Consider the following 15,612-nt stretch of genomic DNA (forward strand, 5'->3'; position numbering starts at 1 on the left):
AATAAATAAAGAAAATAAAATAAATAATATATATTAATTAATAATTTTCTTTAAATAATAATAAAATAAAAATTAATAATAACAAAAAGGACAAAAAGACAAAAAAAACACAAAAACTCATAAAAATAATAATTGGAAACCTAATTAGGGGGTGCCGTTAGCAATGGGGTGGGGTGCCATTAGCCCACCCCTAATCGAAGAGGACTAAACATGAATCATCATGTCAAAAGTTCCAAAAATGCGTTGAATGCCTATTTAATGTAGCTGTTAATCCATCATCGATGTATGATGCTACGGGTAAATCTCTTTCAACCACACCTTCAAAAGTCCTTGTTTCTCGGTACATAAATGAATTGACCTATAACTGATTTAAAAAGGGAACCAAACACATTGATTTGAAATGACAACTATATGGAGTGACCTAATTTAGGGCTGTAAATCAGTAAGAAACTCCATAAATATAATCACAAAGTAATATACATATATCATAGATCATACCTGTTTTGGGCGAATAATGGAGTTATGGAGACAGCAAATCAAAACCAAAATCTCCAATCGGATTAGGGACAAGCACTGCTAATTAGCAAAGGGGAAAATAGTGAAAACGTGAGGTTCAAAAACCTGAACACGTAATGATGCCCGCAACCATAATCGATTCAATTTGAGAGAGAGGAAACAAATTTCATTTGCAAAAATAAGCACTCGTCCACAACTCGAGCGGCCTATTATCCGAGCTGATCCTACTATAAATTCCTGCGCTCATTTGGTTGTGAATGAAGCGGCCACCGGTTTTCATCGGTTAGTAACCACTTTTTTCCGGCGGCCACCATCGTTATATTTATGCTCCCCTGCATTTTATCAACTTTCCATGGGACAAAGCCAATATGAAATCAAATCCCAATTCATTGGTAAAACTGAATTACAACATATTTTAATCTAATTTTTAGTTAACGGGTGTTTGAAATTGTCTTTTTGAAATAACTTATGTTTAAAAAAAACACTTATTATCAGTATAAATTGTTTATCCAAACATTCTAAAATATTTATTACCGATAAGTCAATAAGTTGCTTTTATAAACAACCTCAAATACCCATAAAATTAATACATCACTATTCTATGTCTAAAACTTTTTTTCATATAAAATTTTAACAAAAAAAATCTAAAAAAAGGGAATTTTTGAAGAAAAAACAAGAGCTTTAATTAACATACAATATAATAAGTTATGTATTTGTGCAATATAATAAAATATAATATTTTATTATAAATTGAAAAATATAGTAATGTGATTTCTTAAAAAAAAAGGAAAATTCAAATCTTATGTTTAAATAAAATAAAATAAAAATTATAAATAGTGGTTGAACCCAACATGTCTTAATAATTAAAAAATCAGGCAATGGAACCAATAAATACTTTGATATTATTTTTTAAATCAAATATTATAAAATTCTTGTTTTTTTAGTATAATTTGCTTATGTTAAAGTTTTTATTATAATTTAAAATTTTATGTAATACCCGTAATTTTCTAAAAACGGTCGGGAAAATGGTAAGGGGGCTTGGCCCACGGCCAAAGCCGGTTAAGCTTCTGTTTGAGGATCAACCAACATGGGTGACCCTGTCATACGACCCTAGGGTCGCATGGACCACCTAAAGGTTGAAAATGTGATTTTTCAAGGGTTTTTTTTATTTGGTCATAACATCTTTATTTCTTATTTCATTTGAGTGATTTTTGAGGTTATGGACTCATATTTTGAAGCTCTTCAAGGGGATATTGAAGAAAATTTAATTTTCTTGGTGATTTGAGGTTTATAATAGTTGAAAGGTAAGATTTATATATCCATTTCTTAACACCACAGATCTAGAAGTTTAGCTTATGGATCTCAAGTCTCTACCTTTGGAAGCTGAAAATTTGGATTTGGAACCTAGGTTTAACTTAAACTAGCATGGTGAGTTAAAGTTGCTTTGTGGAAAATTTGTACATGTCAAAAATGTCTGTTTTAAAGTCCTGAAGTGTTGTCTTTGAGATTTATCAAAAGTGATCGATTTCTTGAGGATATTGCATTTTTGCACATTTCATTTCTAAAGTATTGAGAAATACTTATATTTGAGACTTTTGGACATTTTAATAGATGAATCATAAAGGGTGTTGTTTTGTTGATTTATTGTATTTGTGAGAATTTTTTGACGTTAATTCATTTACGATGTATTTTGAAAGTATACATTGTTTGGTTCTCATTTGGAGACGAATTATCCTAACAATGATGGATTTTGACGATGTCATATTCTGAGCATGAGTTTGCATAAGCATTGGGTGAATGCATATTTTGACTTATGTTCATTTTTATTGAGTAGTCACGTAAATGTGCAATCTATTGGCTTGATCTTGGCTCAAATGAGTTTTGGGGGACATTTATCTTGTTTTAATTACTCAATGTTCAGTTTTGGACGTGTACTGCATTTATTGCATATTTATTTGGAAAATTGCATGTTTAGAGTGTGTTGACTATTCATTTGGAGTCATGTAATTTAGACTGTAATGTATGGATCCATAGAAATATGAGATCAGTCAGTTAATGAGTGAAGAGTTTTGATGTTCTCACTCTGAGATCAGTGCTCAAGTAAGTATAGTGGTCGTGTCGGTATTACGGATAGGCACCCGTGTGGGGTTGGACTCCGGGACCGCGGGTATTACGAAGATAGACTCATATAGAGTCAGACTCTGAAACCCATGACTTGTTGATGTCATTTAGTATTGTGGAGGTGAACTTGCTTAGAGTCGGAATTCCGAACCAATGGGTCGATGTTTGTTGATTTAAGTGAGAAGTTTTGATGTTCCCACTATAATTTCTAGTTAGTGCTCACCAAGTCATGGTTTTGAGAGCTTGTGGTAGTACCCTATTAGGTCGTATAAGGAGCTACTAGCCTGCAGTGGTATTCTTTTGAGTCATACACGGGCCTAGGTCTTGAAGTGGTGCCCGTTGGAGCTGTATACGGAGATTGATGACTTTTGTAGTGAGACTCATCTAGAAGTCGATTAGGAATCTTGGTTATCCTAGGGGCTTGTGGGGGGTACTCATTGGAGTCATATACAGAGCTTGGGTCCTGTGGTGACACTCAGTATAATCGTGTACGGAGCCTAATAACCTTGAGTGAAACTTGGTAACATTGATGAATGACTTACTTTCTGTTTCTCCATGATCGATCGAAAAAGGGTCTCCCTAATCATCGAAAGGTGTTTTTCTTTGGGTAATAAGAAGTATCCATATTTTCAGTGACGTTTTAAGTATAAAGTGTTTTCCATGATTTATGATTTTGGTATATTGGAACTTATCCATGTTTGATGTTTTAGACAATGGATTTTATCTATGTGTTTCGAATATTGAATATTAAACATTATCCGTAGATTTTGTGAATACTGGATTTTGGTTTCATGTTAAATGAGTATTTTGATTAATGAACTGTCATCATGAAAATGGTGTGGAAAGATGTTGTTTTTATACTAAATTCATTTTATTTTGAAAATTGTGATTTAAATAACATCTTTTCAGTTTTACCGTTTTATATTAAAGATGAAAACTGTTTGAACTCACTATGCTGTTAAGCTTAAACCTTTTTATTTGTCGGCATCTGCATCATGTCCTCGTTGGAGAATGAAACTAGCGACACTATGATGAATTGACTGCTACTTAGAGGCACGAGAATGAATTAGCTCATTGGAGATGTCTTCCGTACTTTAGAGATAACATTAGTCAATAGGTTTTACATAAGAAACTAAACTAACCATTTGTGTAAGGTTTGTGTTATTATTGGTTGATGTTAAATCCTATACTGCCGTTATAAGTAATCAAATGTTGACATTTATAAAGACATTTATTTTTTATTGATATTTTACCGAAAATTTTAAATTAGTCATTATTTCCAGATTTAAAGGTGTTACATTTTAGAATTAAAAATAAATATGCAATTTATTTAGCTTTTAATGATAAAATATTTATTAATTAGTCATATTAATGGAGCTCAATTAATGATGTATTTGAATATGTTTATCACTTAGTTATTTAATTAGTTTTGTAGAGTTCAAAAAGTTTTATCAATAACTGTTACCAATTATCAGATGCTTAATAAATTTGCACATTTTACGATCGATTAAGTTTGAAAAGAGACGCGCAAGGTGAGGAGAAGGAAGAGAGGAGCGGATTTAGGTTTGAAACTTCATCATGCTTAATTTAATTTCTTATCTGCTATTTGGTTTATAGATTTTGTAGGAATTGGAATGATTAAGAAGTCGTTTACTAAACACTTACCGGGTAAGTGGTTACTGATATCACTTACCTTACCAATTGAGTATGAAAAAACCCGAGAACTTTACTGGTAAGAGGCATAGCAAGGACTGAGAGTCTTACCCGGTAAACACTTACCGGGTTTAATACACTTACCAAGGACTGAGGGTGATATCTCTTACCGGTAAGCACCTATCCGGTAAGTGTTTGGTAAACGACCCCTTATATTTGAGATTAGTGAAAGATTTCAAATGCATATGCATCCCAAACAAAAGACATCTATACATGTAACTCTATTTGTTTTGTTTGTTATTTATCATATTTATTTTATAAAATTTTATTTACATAACTTTAAAATAAATAAAGAAAAAATTGCATTAAAATGTAACCAACTTTTCTTTTATTCTTATTTGGAGAACCAACTTTCAAAACCTTTATTTTAGGATGTAACACAAACTTTTCATTTATTTAAGGAAACTGTTTACCTGTTCAGCAGGTAACCGGTTATTGTGGTAAAAAAATTCAAAGAAGAACTAAAACTAAATGAATATCTAACATTTTTAACGAAAAAATAATTCAAAACAAAGAAAAGGTTAAACAAAAAGGCTAGATCCCAACCCATCCACTCGTCAACATCGTCTTTACCTTCAAACCTTTGTCGAGTTTCGACAGGGGTTGCAATCCACCCCAACTTCGGTGACTTTAAATCACCATTAATTTCTGATAACAACGTTTCGGTCGTCTCCAGTCTTCGCTCATCTCTATCAGATATGTCACCAACTCTCTCTACACCATCTCTACTCATCTCAAAATGATATGCATTTCAAGAGAAAAAACGAAAATCAGTCGTCGGAGAGGTGTAGTTGCCATTAAGAAGCCAAGAGTTGGGGGAGCTGGAAGGTCATCATCAGAAAAAACACAACTCTCTCGACACCACCTCTACCTATTTCATGTTCACCCACAAATTCAACAGAAAAGCCAACTGGTAGTTGAGGGTAGTCGTCCGAGGCGTAGTCGAACGTAAAAGTAGTCGTTGGAGAGATGTAGTCATCGGTACGAAGCCAAGAGTTAGAGGAGCTGGAGGGTGGGAGTTAATATTAATTTATGTTTTAAAAACTAATGACATGTAATTTAAATTTATATTAAAAAATGACATTCAAATATTACTGGTTCCATGTCATAATTTCTAGGTTATCAAGTAAACAAGTCCCTTAAATAAATGAATAGTTTGTCTCAAACCCTAAAATGAATGCTTTGAAAGTTGGTTTCCCAGTAAGAACAAAGATAAAACTGATTCCATATTAATCCAATTTTCCCATAAATAAAAACGTGTTTTGGTCATCTACATTATTTCATTTCAATTACAAAACTACATTCCGTCAATCAAATACGAGGATTCCAATTCCTTTTGAGATGCTACATTCCAATTACAACCAATCAAACTTGGTCAAATTCCATTCCAATTTCTATAAAATCAAATCCCTTTAGTAATTCCGATTCCACTAAATTCCATTATGCGAACCTACCACCAGGGATAATAAATTGATGATTAGGCATGGGAATGGGACAGAGACCTCAATCCCCGTCCCTTATTAATTATCTCCATCCCCGCCGGAGAATGTAATAACATCCCCATCTCCAACGGGAAAACGGAGATTTTTTTCTTCCGTTTATATAAGTTATTTTAAATTAAATATGTGAGAGGTCATGCATGTTTAAATCTCAAACATTTTCAATAGACCTAAAACCAAAAAGAATTTAATTTAATACAAAAAAACCACATCATATAAGAATTAATAACCTAAACAAAAAAAAAAAATCAATTTAATCTAGAAAAACTTAAAGTCACATGTAACAAAAGATATTGAGTAATATAAAACCATATCGAGTAATTGTATTTTGACTTGACATCCAAAATATTACATATTAAACATCCAAAAAAATAACAATTTTAGATTATAAACCTAGTAAGGTAATAAGAAATCATGAATTACCATTTTAGTTAAAATAAATAATATACATACATATATAACGGGTACAAGGAGGGAGTACGAATCCCGTCCCCGTCCCCGTCCCCATCCCCAATTTAGCAAAGAACCCCATCCTCGATCGGGACAGGTGGACCGGGTTCCAAAAAGATAAGGGCTTATTCCCATGCCTATTGATGATATGCAGTTCTAATTAATGATGACATGGCAAGTTAATATCCATAAAAATCAGATATCGTAATTTTCTCAAAAAGCAAAAAATTTACAAGAAAGAAATATCTTTAAAAAAGATGTCAAAGTACAATTATTCATTTTGTATCCTCATAATTTATCTAAAATAAACAGTTAATATATTTAAAAAGATGATTAAAAATAAAATAAAAAAGTGACGTTATTTTGATTTCTTGCCCTGCTTTTTCTTTATAACCTCATCAACATACATGATACCTTTGCCTTTGTAAACCTCGGGGGGTTTACAACTACGAACAGCAGCAGCAAACTGGTGCACCCTTTGCTTGTCTATTCCGGTGCAACAAACGATATTGGGTTTGAAACAAAATACTCTAACAGCAGGAGGCACCGATAACTCCACCTCATGACTGTACCCCAGTTTCAGAAACAATAAACGTCCTTCTGATTCCGCTCTAGCTTTGAAACCAACCCCGACTATCTTCAGAAACCGAAAGAATTGAGCCTCCATTTCAGCAACCACTGTCTGCAATCACCTAAACGAGAGAGAAAATCTAAAAATAAGAACAGTATAATGATTGAATACAAAAACACCCATCAGTAATAAGCAGACACGTTACCCTTATGGCACACCATGGTGCAATGCGTGTTTTTTGCAATGCGTTATTTGATTTCTTTTACCCTTCTAGCATTTTACGTTTTAATATTATCTACTTGTATATGGTCTTATTATATCAGAGTAATAGTAGAAACATGTGTGTGTGTGTATATATATACATACATATAATATACAAATTTGTTGCCATAAGCAGGGACTTGAAAACCACGATGACTCTTTAAGGCTTGAGGCTCACGCCATGTCTCATGTCATTTAGGACTTTGGTAATTAGAACAAAGGGGAGTGTAATTTTGCGAACTTGTTTCAAACATGCAAAACTGTATCAACATTGCAACCTATTTTAAAGTGAGTTTATTTTTTAATGATCCTGAAACGACATTCTATAACAAGATTATTATCTGAGGACTTGTAAAACTTCATGAAGAGAAAAGTCGTGATGCTACGTTCATCACGAATGAATATTAGTTATAATTCCAAATAAACTATAACTAGTACAGACTCTGTGAAAGTCTCTGTAACTTGAATGATGAAAGCCAATTTGCAGTCTTCTGAAACTATGCAATTGCAGTATGACTCAATCAGACAGAGTTGGTTCTACAGGATCAGGTCCAAAAATTATGAATAAAAGCAAACCTAAAATCTACTACATCCAAGGGTGGATTTAAGATAACAAAATGTGGCTGGACCCTTCGGTTCTTTTATAATTTTTTTGGTAATAGCAGCAGAAATGAAGGAAAAACCACTTGGGTGTTCCAAAAAACCATTTGTAAGTTAACCACAAAGGTGGTACCTGATTGGTTTGAGCTTGGCTCCAAAGGTCAAAAGTACCAGGAGGTCCCAGGTTCAAATCCAAGGAGGAATAAAAATCTCCTTGTGGCTACGGAGGTTCAAATGCGGTGACTTTGGGCTATCTGTAAAGCAGGTGGTCCCCCTGGGATTAGTCAAAAAAAAACATTTACAAGTCATTTTAATCAAAACCTACTGTTTATAATTAATCTTTGTTATATTTTATATTACGTTAATTATTTTGTGCCCCTGCTCAAAATAAATCTGGATCCGCCTTTAGCTACTTACTTGGAACTGTTGTTAATTTAACTAACTGCTCGCATTGGTACAGAATTCATTGCCTACCTGATCCTTGTTCAATATAAGATGTATAGAGCAAGAACTTTGCAAATGCTACATATTGATCCTAAATTCAGTGCCTACGCAAATCTAAAAAAGTAGACAATCAATTCACTTCACAAGACTACCACAGGCATGATGATCTACATAGAAATATAGAAAAGATGCAAATATACATGGAATATGAGAGTATCCATCTTCATCATGTCTTAAGATAACAAATTTAAGTGCATGATTGTTAGCAGCTTAATGGGATTCACAACTTATTCGGTCAGCCATATATATGACTGATTGGTAGTGGCTTAATGATATAGAAAGTGGTTTATTCACTAATCTTCTAGGAGTAGAGATGGCAACGGGGTTGGGGGTATCGGGGATCGCAATCCCCATCCCTGCTTTCCAATTCCCGTCCCCATCCCCAATGGTAAACCGGGATTTTCCCCTGTCCATACAATTTACTTTTTTACGTAATGTTTTTATACATAATATATATAAATGCCAATTTTACATTTAAATGACGTATAATGCTAAAATATTAATTACCAAATTTTTAATTGTTGTATTTGAACAATGGTAACATAAAAAATGTGGTTCAAACACAAATATATTAATTAAAATACTTGAGAATTAAAATTTTATATAATCACGTTGCTATGTCAATAAAAGTTTCCCACAAACAACCAAATGAATAATGTAATTATTTTTACAAGTTTTTATAATGAAAGATTGATTATATTTATAGATTACATATAACTAACTGGGTTTCTCACTATATTATTATACTTAGTGTATGTATATATACACATAGAAATGTATAATTAAAATTCGGGGTCGGGGATGAAGGGTGTATCCCGGCCCCATTCCCGGTTTATAAATTTGGGGATTCCCCATCCCCGGTCAACTTGGGGATTCCCTGGTCAAATCAGGGTTGAGTATTGGGTTCCCTGCAGGGTGCGGGGTTTTTTGCTATCCCTGTCTAGGAGGGAGCTTGTACAAACAAGGTCGTTCTTGGTGGAGGGCAGGCTGGCCTCACAAGAGATGGGGCCCAAATTTTTTTAGTATATAATAGTAGTTTAAAAAATTAATAAATAAAGATTATACATTACAAATTCTTTTAGTATCTGATATTACTCAAAAACAATTTAGTATTATATTTAGAGCCCATACATGTATTAATTAATTACACTAGTGAAGAAAATATGTAAAAAGTTAATTGATTGTTTATTTTATAGTAATGTTCAGGGTAATCTATTAGCATGTATTAATTAATTACAATTTTACATAGGCCCTCATGTGAACCCACCTCAATGAAGATTTATTTCAAAATCAAAATATGGCTATTTAATTTCATTATTTGTCGATCAAAACAAAAATGACTCTTCGATATTCTTTTCACTTTGTCATTTTATACATTTTTGTTGTTTTAATTTGTAACTTTTTTAATATTACAAGAACTTTCATATTTTATTTTGTTTATTACTCGTTTCAGAAGATCTATAGTTTTAGTATGGATGTAACAGGACCTCCAAAAATATTGGGACGACCCTAATATTGTTTATTGTTTTCTCTAAGTTATTTTTATTTAGTATCAAAGTTTAAAACTAATTATCTATAAAACCTTGATATATATCTCTATCATTCATCTCCCACTAATTTTTTTGGTTATCTCATCCGCATTAATTATATTTTTGTATTAACTAAGAAAACTCCTATCTTTTAAAAAGAATAACAATCATTTGAGACAACCCAACTTATACCTATATTTAGGATTTCAGAACTACCCTTATTTTTCCATACATTATTGACTCCTTATTACATAATATTGAGTTCATGAATCTTAAGTAATCTCCTATCTCTAAAACAAGAATAAAATCTTAAGTTATAACCGACATGGGCTTTTCATTCTAAGATTGATAGTTTCGGAAAAAAATTATTTAACGCTAAAAATTTTAAATGATGATGAAGAACATTAATATGAGTTAGATGGAAACCCACTAATTTATATTAATTTACATAAAATGTTACTTTGAATAGTCAATCTTGTGACCACGAATGAAGTCAATCTACGTATTAAAAGTATATCATGTGATGTTTTTGACAGTGATTGACCATGCTATGTAAAACTGATATGGAAGATAATATTAATTTAGAAATAATTATTGATCGATTTTACATCAAGTAATACTCAAGGAAATGGTTTTATATGAATTATTAATATTTTTTGGATTCAATGGTATTTTTGATGATAAAGACAAAATACTAAAGAATTTTTTGTACATTTCGAGGGCCCTTTTTACATCTCGCTCAGGGCCTCTAAAATGTCAGAACAGGCCAATGTAGAAAGCTAAGTTTTTTCTAAACTTGTCACTCCTAAGTAAAAAAGCACACTAATCCCCAATCTATCAAGACAGATTAATCCACACATGGAAAACCAACCAAAGAGGCCCTAAGTTGAAAACTAGGAATATGAACTTAATCCTTTGACTCCGACAGCAATAAATGGATAGAAATATGTATATGGGTCTGGATTTCTAGTATTGATATCTAAAAAAACGATCCAGAATTTCCACAATATAAATAACAAACCCTCACAAACTTAATGGTTGCATCAACAACTCCAAAGTCCAAAGAATAATGAAACTCACCATTTTAGTTCTTCATGTTGTAGACATATGCATCATACGCTATTATAACAGAAAACTTATTCTTGTTGCAATCTCAGATACCTAATTCTCAAATCGACTTTTAAGACCACACAAATGCTTAATTGATAGAATCGAAGATGATTTGTATACAAAATTAGCACCAGCATTTACCTTGTTCATAGCATTTGTGATAAGTGTGATCTTATAGTTGAGTGTTTGCTTTAAAATAATATACAAAATCCAAATCTCTCAATAGCAATCTTGCAAACCAAACGAACTATAAATAGCAATCTTATAGCATTTACAATTGTCTAGCTTTTTCCTTCGTAGACCGAGAGATCCATTAATGTTTTTTGTTCATAAGTGTGATCTTATAGTTGAGTGTTTGCTTTAAATAATATGTTAAGGTTTCATTAATCAAGTTGTTAGATCCTTTGCATTTAAACACCAACTCATCTACTTATCCAAAACCAAAATAAGGAGCATCATAACACCAAATCATCTACTTGTCCCCATTTACTACATCCTACGTCTTCTGTATAAATCAAAATCAACACTCATACCTTTTTAATCCAACTCTAAACACTTAATTGGTTGGTTCTTCTTCAATTATTTACACTCTACAACATCAATGGCTCATTCCTACTTCACTAATTTTGTCCTCCTAGTTTTAGTCACTTAAGGTATTTGCCTATGAAATTAGCTATTGCATGACTTCATTAGACCATTATGTGTTTCATATAATCATATTTAGGGTCATGACCAATGACAATCATGAGTTTCATATGTAAAATTGCAAAGTTAAGGGAGAACAGTCAAGTGAATTAGCTACTACACATTCAAGTGAGGGCAAATCATCACTTAACTACTGCACATTTATAGGTCTATTCAACTGTATTATAACTGCTGAAATTATGTTAATATACATCAAAATCTAATGGGATTAGAACAAAAATCTTGAATATTAATCGCAGAACGAAGAACTAAAACTCCAGAGATAGGCTTGATTGAATCGATGAACAACTAGATCAATTAATAGCAATAGTATGAATGTATGATGCTTTGACTGTTTGACACACAACAATGTCTGCAAACAGAAGGGAGTAACCATAACCAGAACCAGAACGAAGAACTAAAACTCATGGATTTTACTTAGAAATTGCAAAACGAAACAACCCCAAAAATAGCCACAAGTCCCAACCTAACTAATGTTGACGATTGACAGAAAACCTAAGTAGACAATTAGGCAATAGGCATACATTGATACATACAGTATTACATTTACAGCTTTAAAGCATAAAAGAAAACCTAAGTATGGAGGGCAACGTCATCTAGATTATGAATTAATCAAACAAGAATTAGAAACACAAAAAAAAAATAAGTGAAGTAAATAACCCTAACCTCACAACTCACAACTCACGAGTATTCAGATTTTGAGCGGTCGTCGATCGATAGTTGAGACTCGAGAGAGCGAGAGCGAGAGGCGAGACTCGAGAGCCGAAAGTGGAGTTTGAGATTTTGATTCGTGAATCGTGAGTTCAGAGTGGCGATTTGAGTCTTCGATTCATGAATTGGCTCGTGAGCGAGGCGGGAGTTGAGGACGAAAGAGAGAGCGATTGAGGCCAATTGTGGTGGTAAAGGTAATATTTTTAGGCCCAACTGAACCTATATAGGTATATTGGGCTTGATAAATCTGATGCCCTTAGCTCTTTTGTTGCCCCTTGGGCCTATGCCGAGGGACGGCCCTGAATTTATGAATGAATGAAATATGTTAAAAGAATTGGAATTTGGAATGAATTGGAATGGAATAGAATGTTATCAGATTTGAATAAGTGTTTGGTTGACAGAAATGAAATATAATCTGTCTAATGAATTGAAATTTGTCTGTTTGGTTTGCAACAGAATTGGAATGGAATGATGAAAAAGAACAAAAATACCATTTATTTGATCTCTTCTAAAAAAATTAATTTTTTTAATTACATTACATATGGAGAACAAATCTGACTATTCAAATCAAAACACTGCTAGGCTCTCCCTAAAGCATCAATTGTTACTCAGATACCCAAAATTGTTCATCTATTTGATCCTTTCATTCTCTTGTATACCTTTGTCTTCTTCTTTTTCTTCTTACTTGGTGTTTCTGCTTTTGCTTCATCAGCTTCTACGTGCTTCCTCTTCCTTTTCTTCTTCTCTTCTCCATTCTCCTCATCTGCATCCTTATTCATCTGTAATAACCTTCTCCTTTTTCGAATCCTAAACTTGCCTTCTAAATCGAAGCAGTGATGCTATGGGTGACCTGTTGCAGTCTTTGATACACATCAAATACAGAAATCGAACAACATAGTTGTTGTCGATAAAATAGAGTAATTATTGGAGCTGAATGTAATATTTTTTTTTAGATTTTGACTTTTGATACTCCATTTAAAAAAAACTAACATAACTGTTGGCGATGCTCTAAAGTTTCTCGATTATTCTTCTCTCCTTTGTTGCGACTAAATGATTCATCGATGACCCCAATAATTAAACTAGCTCATTGAGTTCAAGATATGCCAAAGTAACTTTATATGAAGTTGGAACGGTTGCGCCATGAATGGCACCATTTGTTCCTGATTATGTGGTATGTGCAATTTGAGGCTTATAATTTCGGAATCAAAATCTTCGGCCCCAATAATTTATATTCCCTTTTAGTCCACCAATCATGTAAAGATGAGTAACTGATGCATCAAATTTTCATGTTCTATTATGTGTTTATAAGCTCAAAATCCTCACTTCTATATTTTAATAGGCCTAAATTATGTTTTTATAAGCCTAATCCAAGTTTTATGTTGATCAGTGCAAGAAACGAACGAGAAAACGCGAGGAAAAATGGTTGTTTTGCTTAACAAAGTTGTACGAAAAAAGTAGTAAAAAAAAAGGCAAAATAGAAAAAAAATGCTACCGTGGCATGCTACAGTTCCATGTCAGGGTAGCATGCAAGGGATCGCACAATATGGTATGAAGTTACGATATATGAAATGTTACCCTGACATGCTACCATGTCATGTCAGGGTCGCATGCAAGTGTCACATATTTTCCTAAAGCCTAGAGGGACCAATTTCGTCAATTTTTGAATCTTGAGCAGTTTTTCCATCTTCTTGGTATAAATTGACCTGGAAATCGCAGTTTGAGGGAGATTTGACCAAGGGGCGATTTTTGGGAGCAAGAGAGAAGATTTGAAGCGATTTCTACCATATCCATTCCGTTTAATTTAGTCGGTAACTCGTTTTTTATTTCCAACACTAGCCAAACTTTAGATTGTTGATGTATTTCATTTGAGGTTCCCTTATAAGATGTTGTTAATAAGTTTATTTGCTTGATTTCTATATGAATGTCATTTTCATTTGAGTTATCAATTAATTGATCTTCATTTGGAAAATAGCTATTCAAAACCCTAGATACATAATCGTTTAGGGATCTTGATAAAGTGGCGACTGAAATCAATCGATTTCAATTTGATTTCTTGAATTTTTGGAATGGATGCTCTAATAAGCGGAGCTTGTGAGCTTATTGCTTCGAATTGGTGATTTTACTAACTCGTTAATGCTAACCAAACCTCTGAATTTGAGAGCTTGTTCAAATTCCCATTTGGGGTTAAGATTTGATTAAAGAGCTTGTTTTAATCAATGTATATCTAAAATAAAATTGAGATTGTCAGAGCTTGTTAACAACTATAGCCAATTTGGGCTTGTTTTACCATTTTTCATCGTAAGAATCAATGATAGTATTTGCATCGCAATCGAAAGTGAAATATTGTCAGTCTTTTTAATTATAACTTTTTATTCGTATAATTAGTATTAGTAAATATCTTAATCCACCCCTTTTACTTAAAGTGTAGAAGCTAAATAATAGCCAAGACCAATCCCTAAGGATTCGACTTGACTTTACAGGTTGAATTCGTCGGTTTTACAAGTTGAATCCACGAGAATGGTCGTGGCTATTATTCAGCTTCTACACTTTAATTAAAAGGAGGTGGATTAAGATATTTACCAACACTAATTATACGAATAAAAGATATAATTAAAAAGACCAACAATATTTCACTTTCAATTGTGATGTAAAGAGTATCATTGATTCCTATGATACAACATATTAAAACAAGCCCAAACTAGCTATAGTTGTCAACAAGCTCTGACAACCTCGATTTTCCCATAAATTAAAACAAGCTCTTTAATCAAATATTCACCCCAAATGGGAATTTGAACAAGCTCTCAAATTCACAGGTGTGGTCAACATTAACGAATTAGTAATATCACCAATTTGAAGCAATAAGCTCACAAGCTCCGGTTATTAGAGCATCCATTGCAAGAATTTAAGAAATTAAACTGAAAACCTTATTGAGACCAAATGATTTTAATCGCCACTTTATCAAAATCCCTAAACGATTACGTATTTAGGTTTTTGAATAGTTATTTTCCAAAAGAACATCAATTAGTTGTTCAGATTAATCGATAACTCAAATGAAAATGGCATTCACGTAGAAATCAAGCAAATAAACTTATTCACAACAACTTACAAAGGAATCTCAAATGAAATACATCAACAATCTAGAGTTTAACTAATGTTGGAAATAAAAACGAATTACGGACTAATTTTAAACGGAATGGAGATGATAGAAATCGCTTCAAATATTCTCTCTTGCTTCCACACTAGATTGAAATCTACCTTTTGCCTTTCTGAAGATGTGTTTTCACATGACTCACGGTTGAAAGCATAATAACTTCAAACACTA

The 15,612-nt window shown here is 32.8% G+C and overlaps 1 protein-coding gene across 2 annotated transcripts; it reads right to left on the reverse strand.

The window, feature by feature from the left end:
• Positions 1–6,507: 6,507 nt before the first annotated feature.
• LOC112525361 (60S ribosomal protein L6, mitochondrial-like) lies at positions 6,508–12,437 on the reverse strand. 2 transcript variants are annotated; one of them, XM_025135465.1, is made up of 2 exons: positions 12,246–12,437; positions 6,508–6,991 (listed from the first exon to the last, which is right to left on the reverse strand). In XM_025135465.1, exon 2 carries the CDS (start codon positions 6,964–6,966, stop codon positions 6,658–6,660), a length of 309 nt encoding a protein of 102 aa, XP_024991233.1. In that variant the 5' UTR covers positions 6,967–6,991; positions 12,246–12,437; the 3' UTR covers positions 6,508–6,657. The 2 variants fall into 2 exon arrangements, with proteins under 2 accessions (XP_024991233.1, XP_024991234.1); XM_025135466.1 differs by lacking the exon at positions 12,246–12,437 and adding an exon at positions 7,865–7,974.
• Between the last annotated feature and the right edge of the window lie 3,175 nt (positions 12,438–15,612).

Source organism: Cynara cardunculus (genome assembly GCF_001531365.2).
Source record: "Cynara cardunculus var. scolymus isolate 2C chromosome LG 13, CcrdV1, whole genome shotgun sequence".
NCBI lineage: Eukaryota > Viridiplantae > Streptophyta > Magnoliopsida > Asterales > Asteraceae > Cynara > Cynara cardunculus.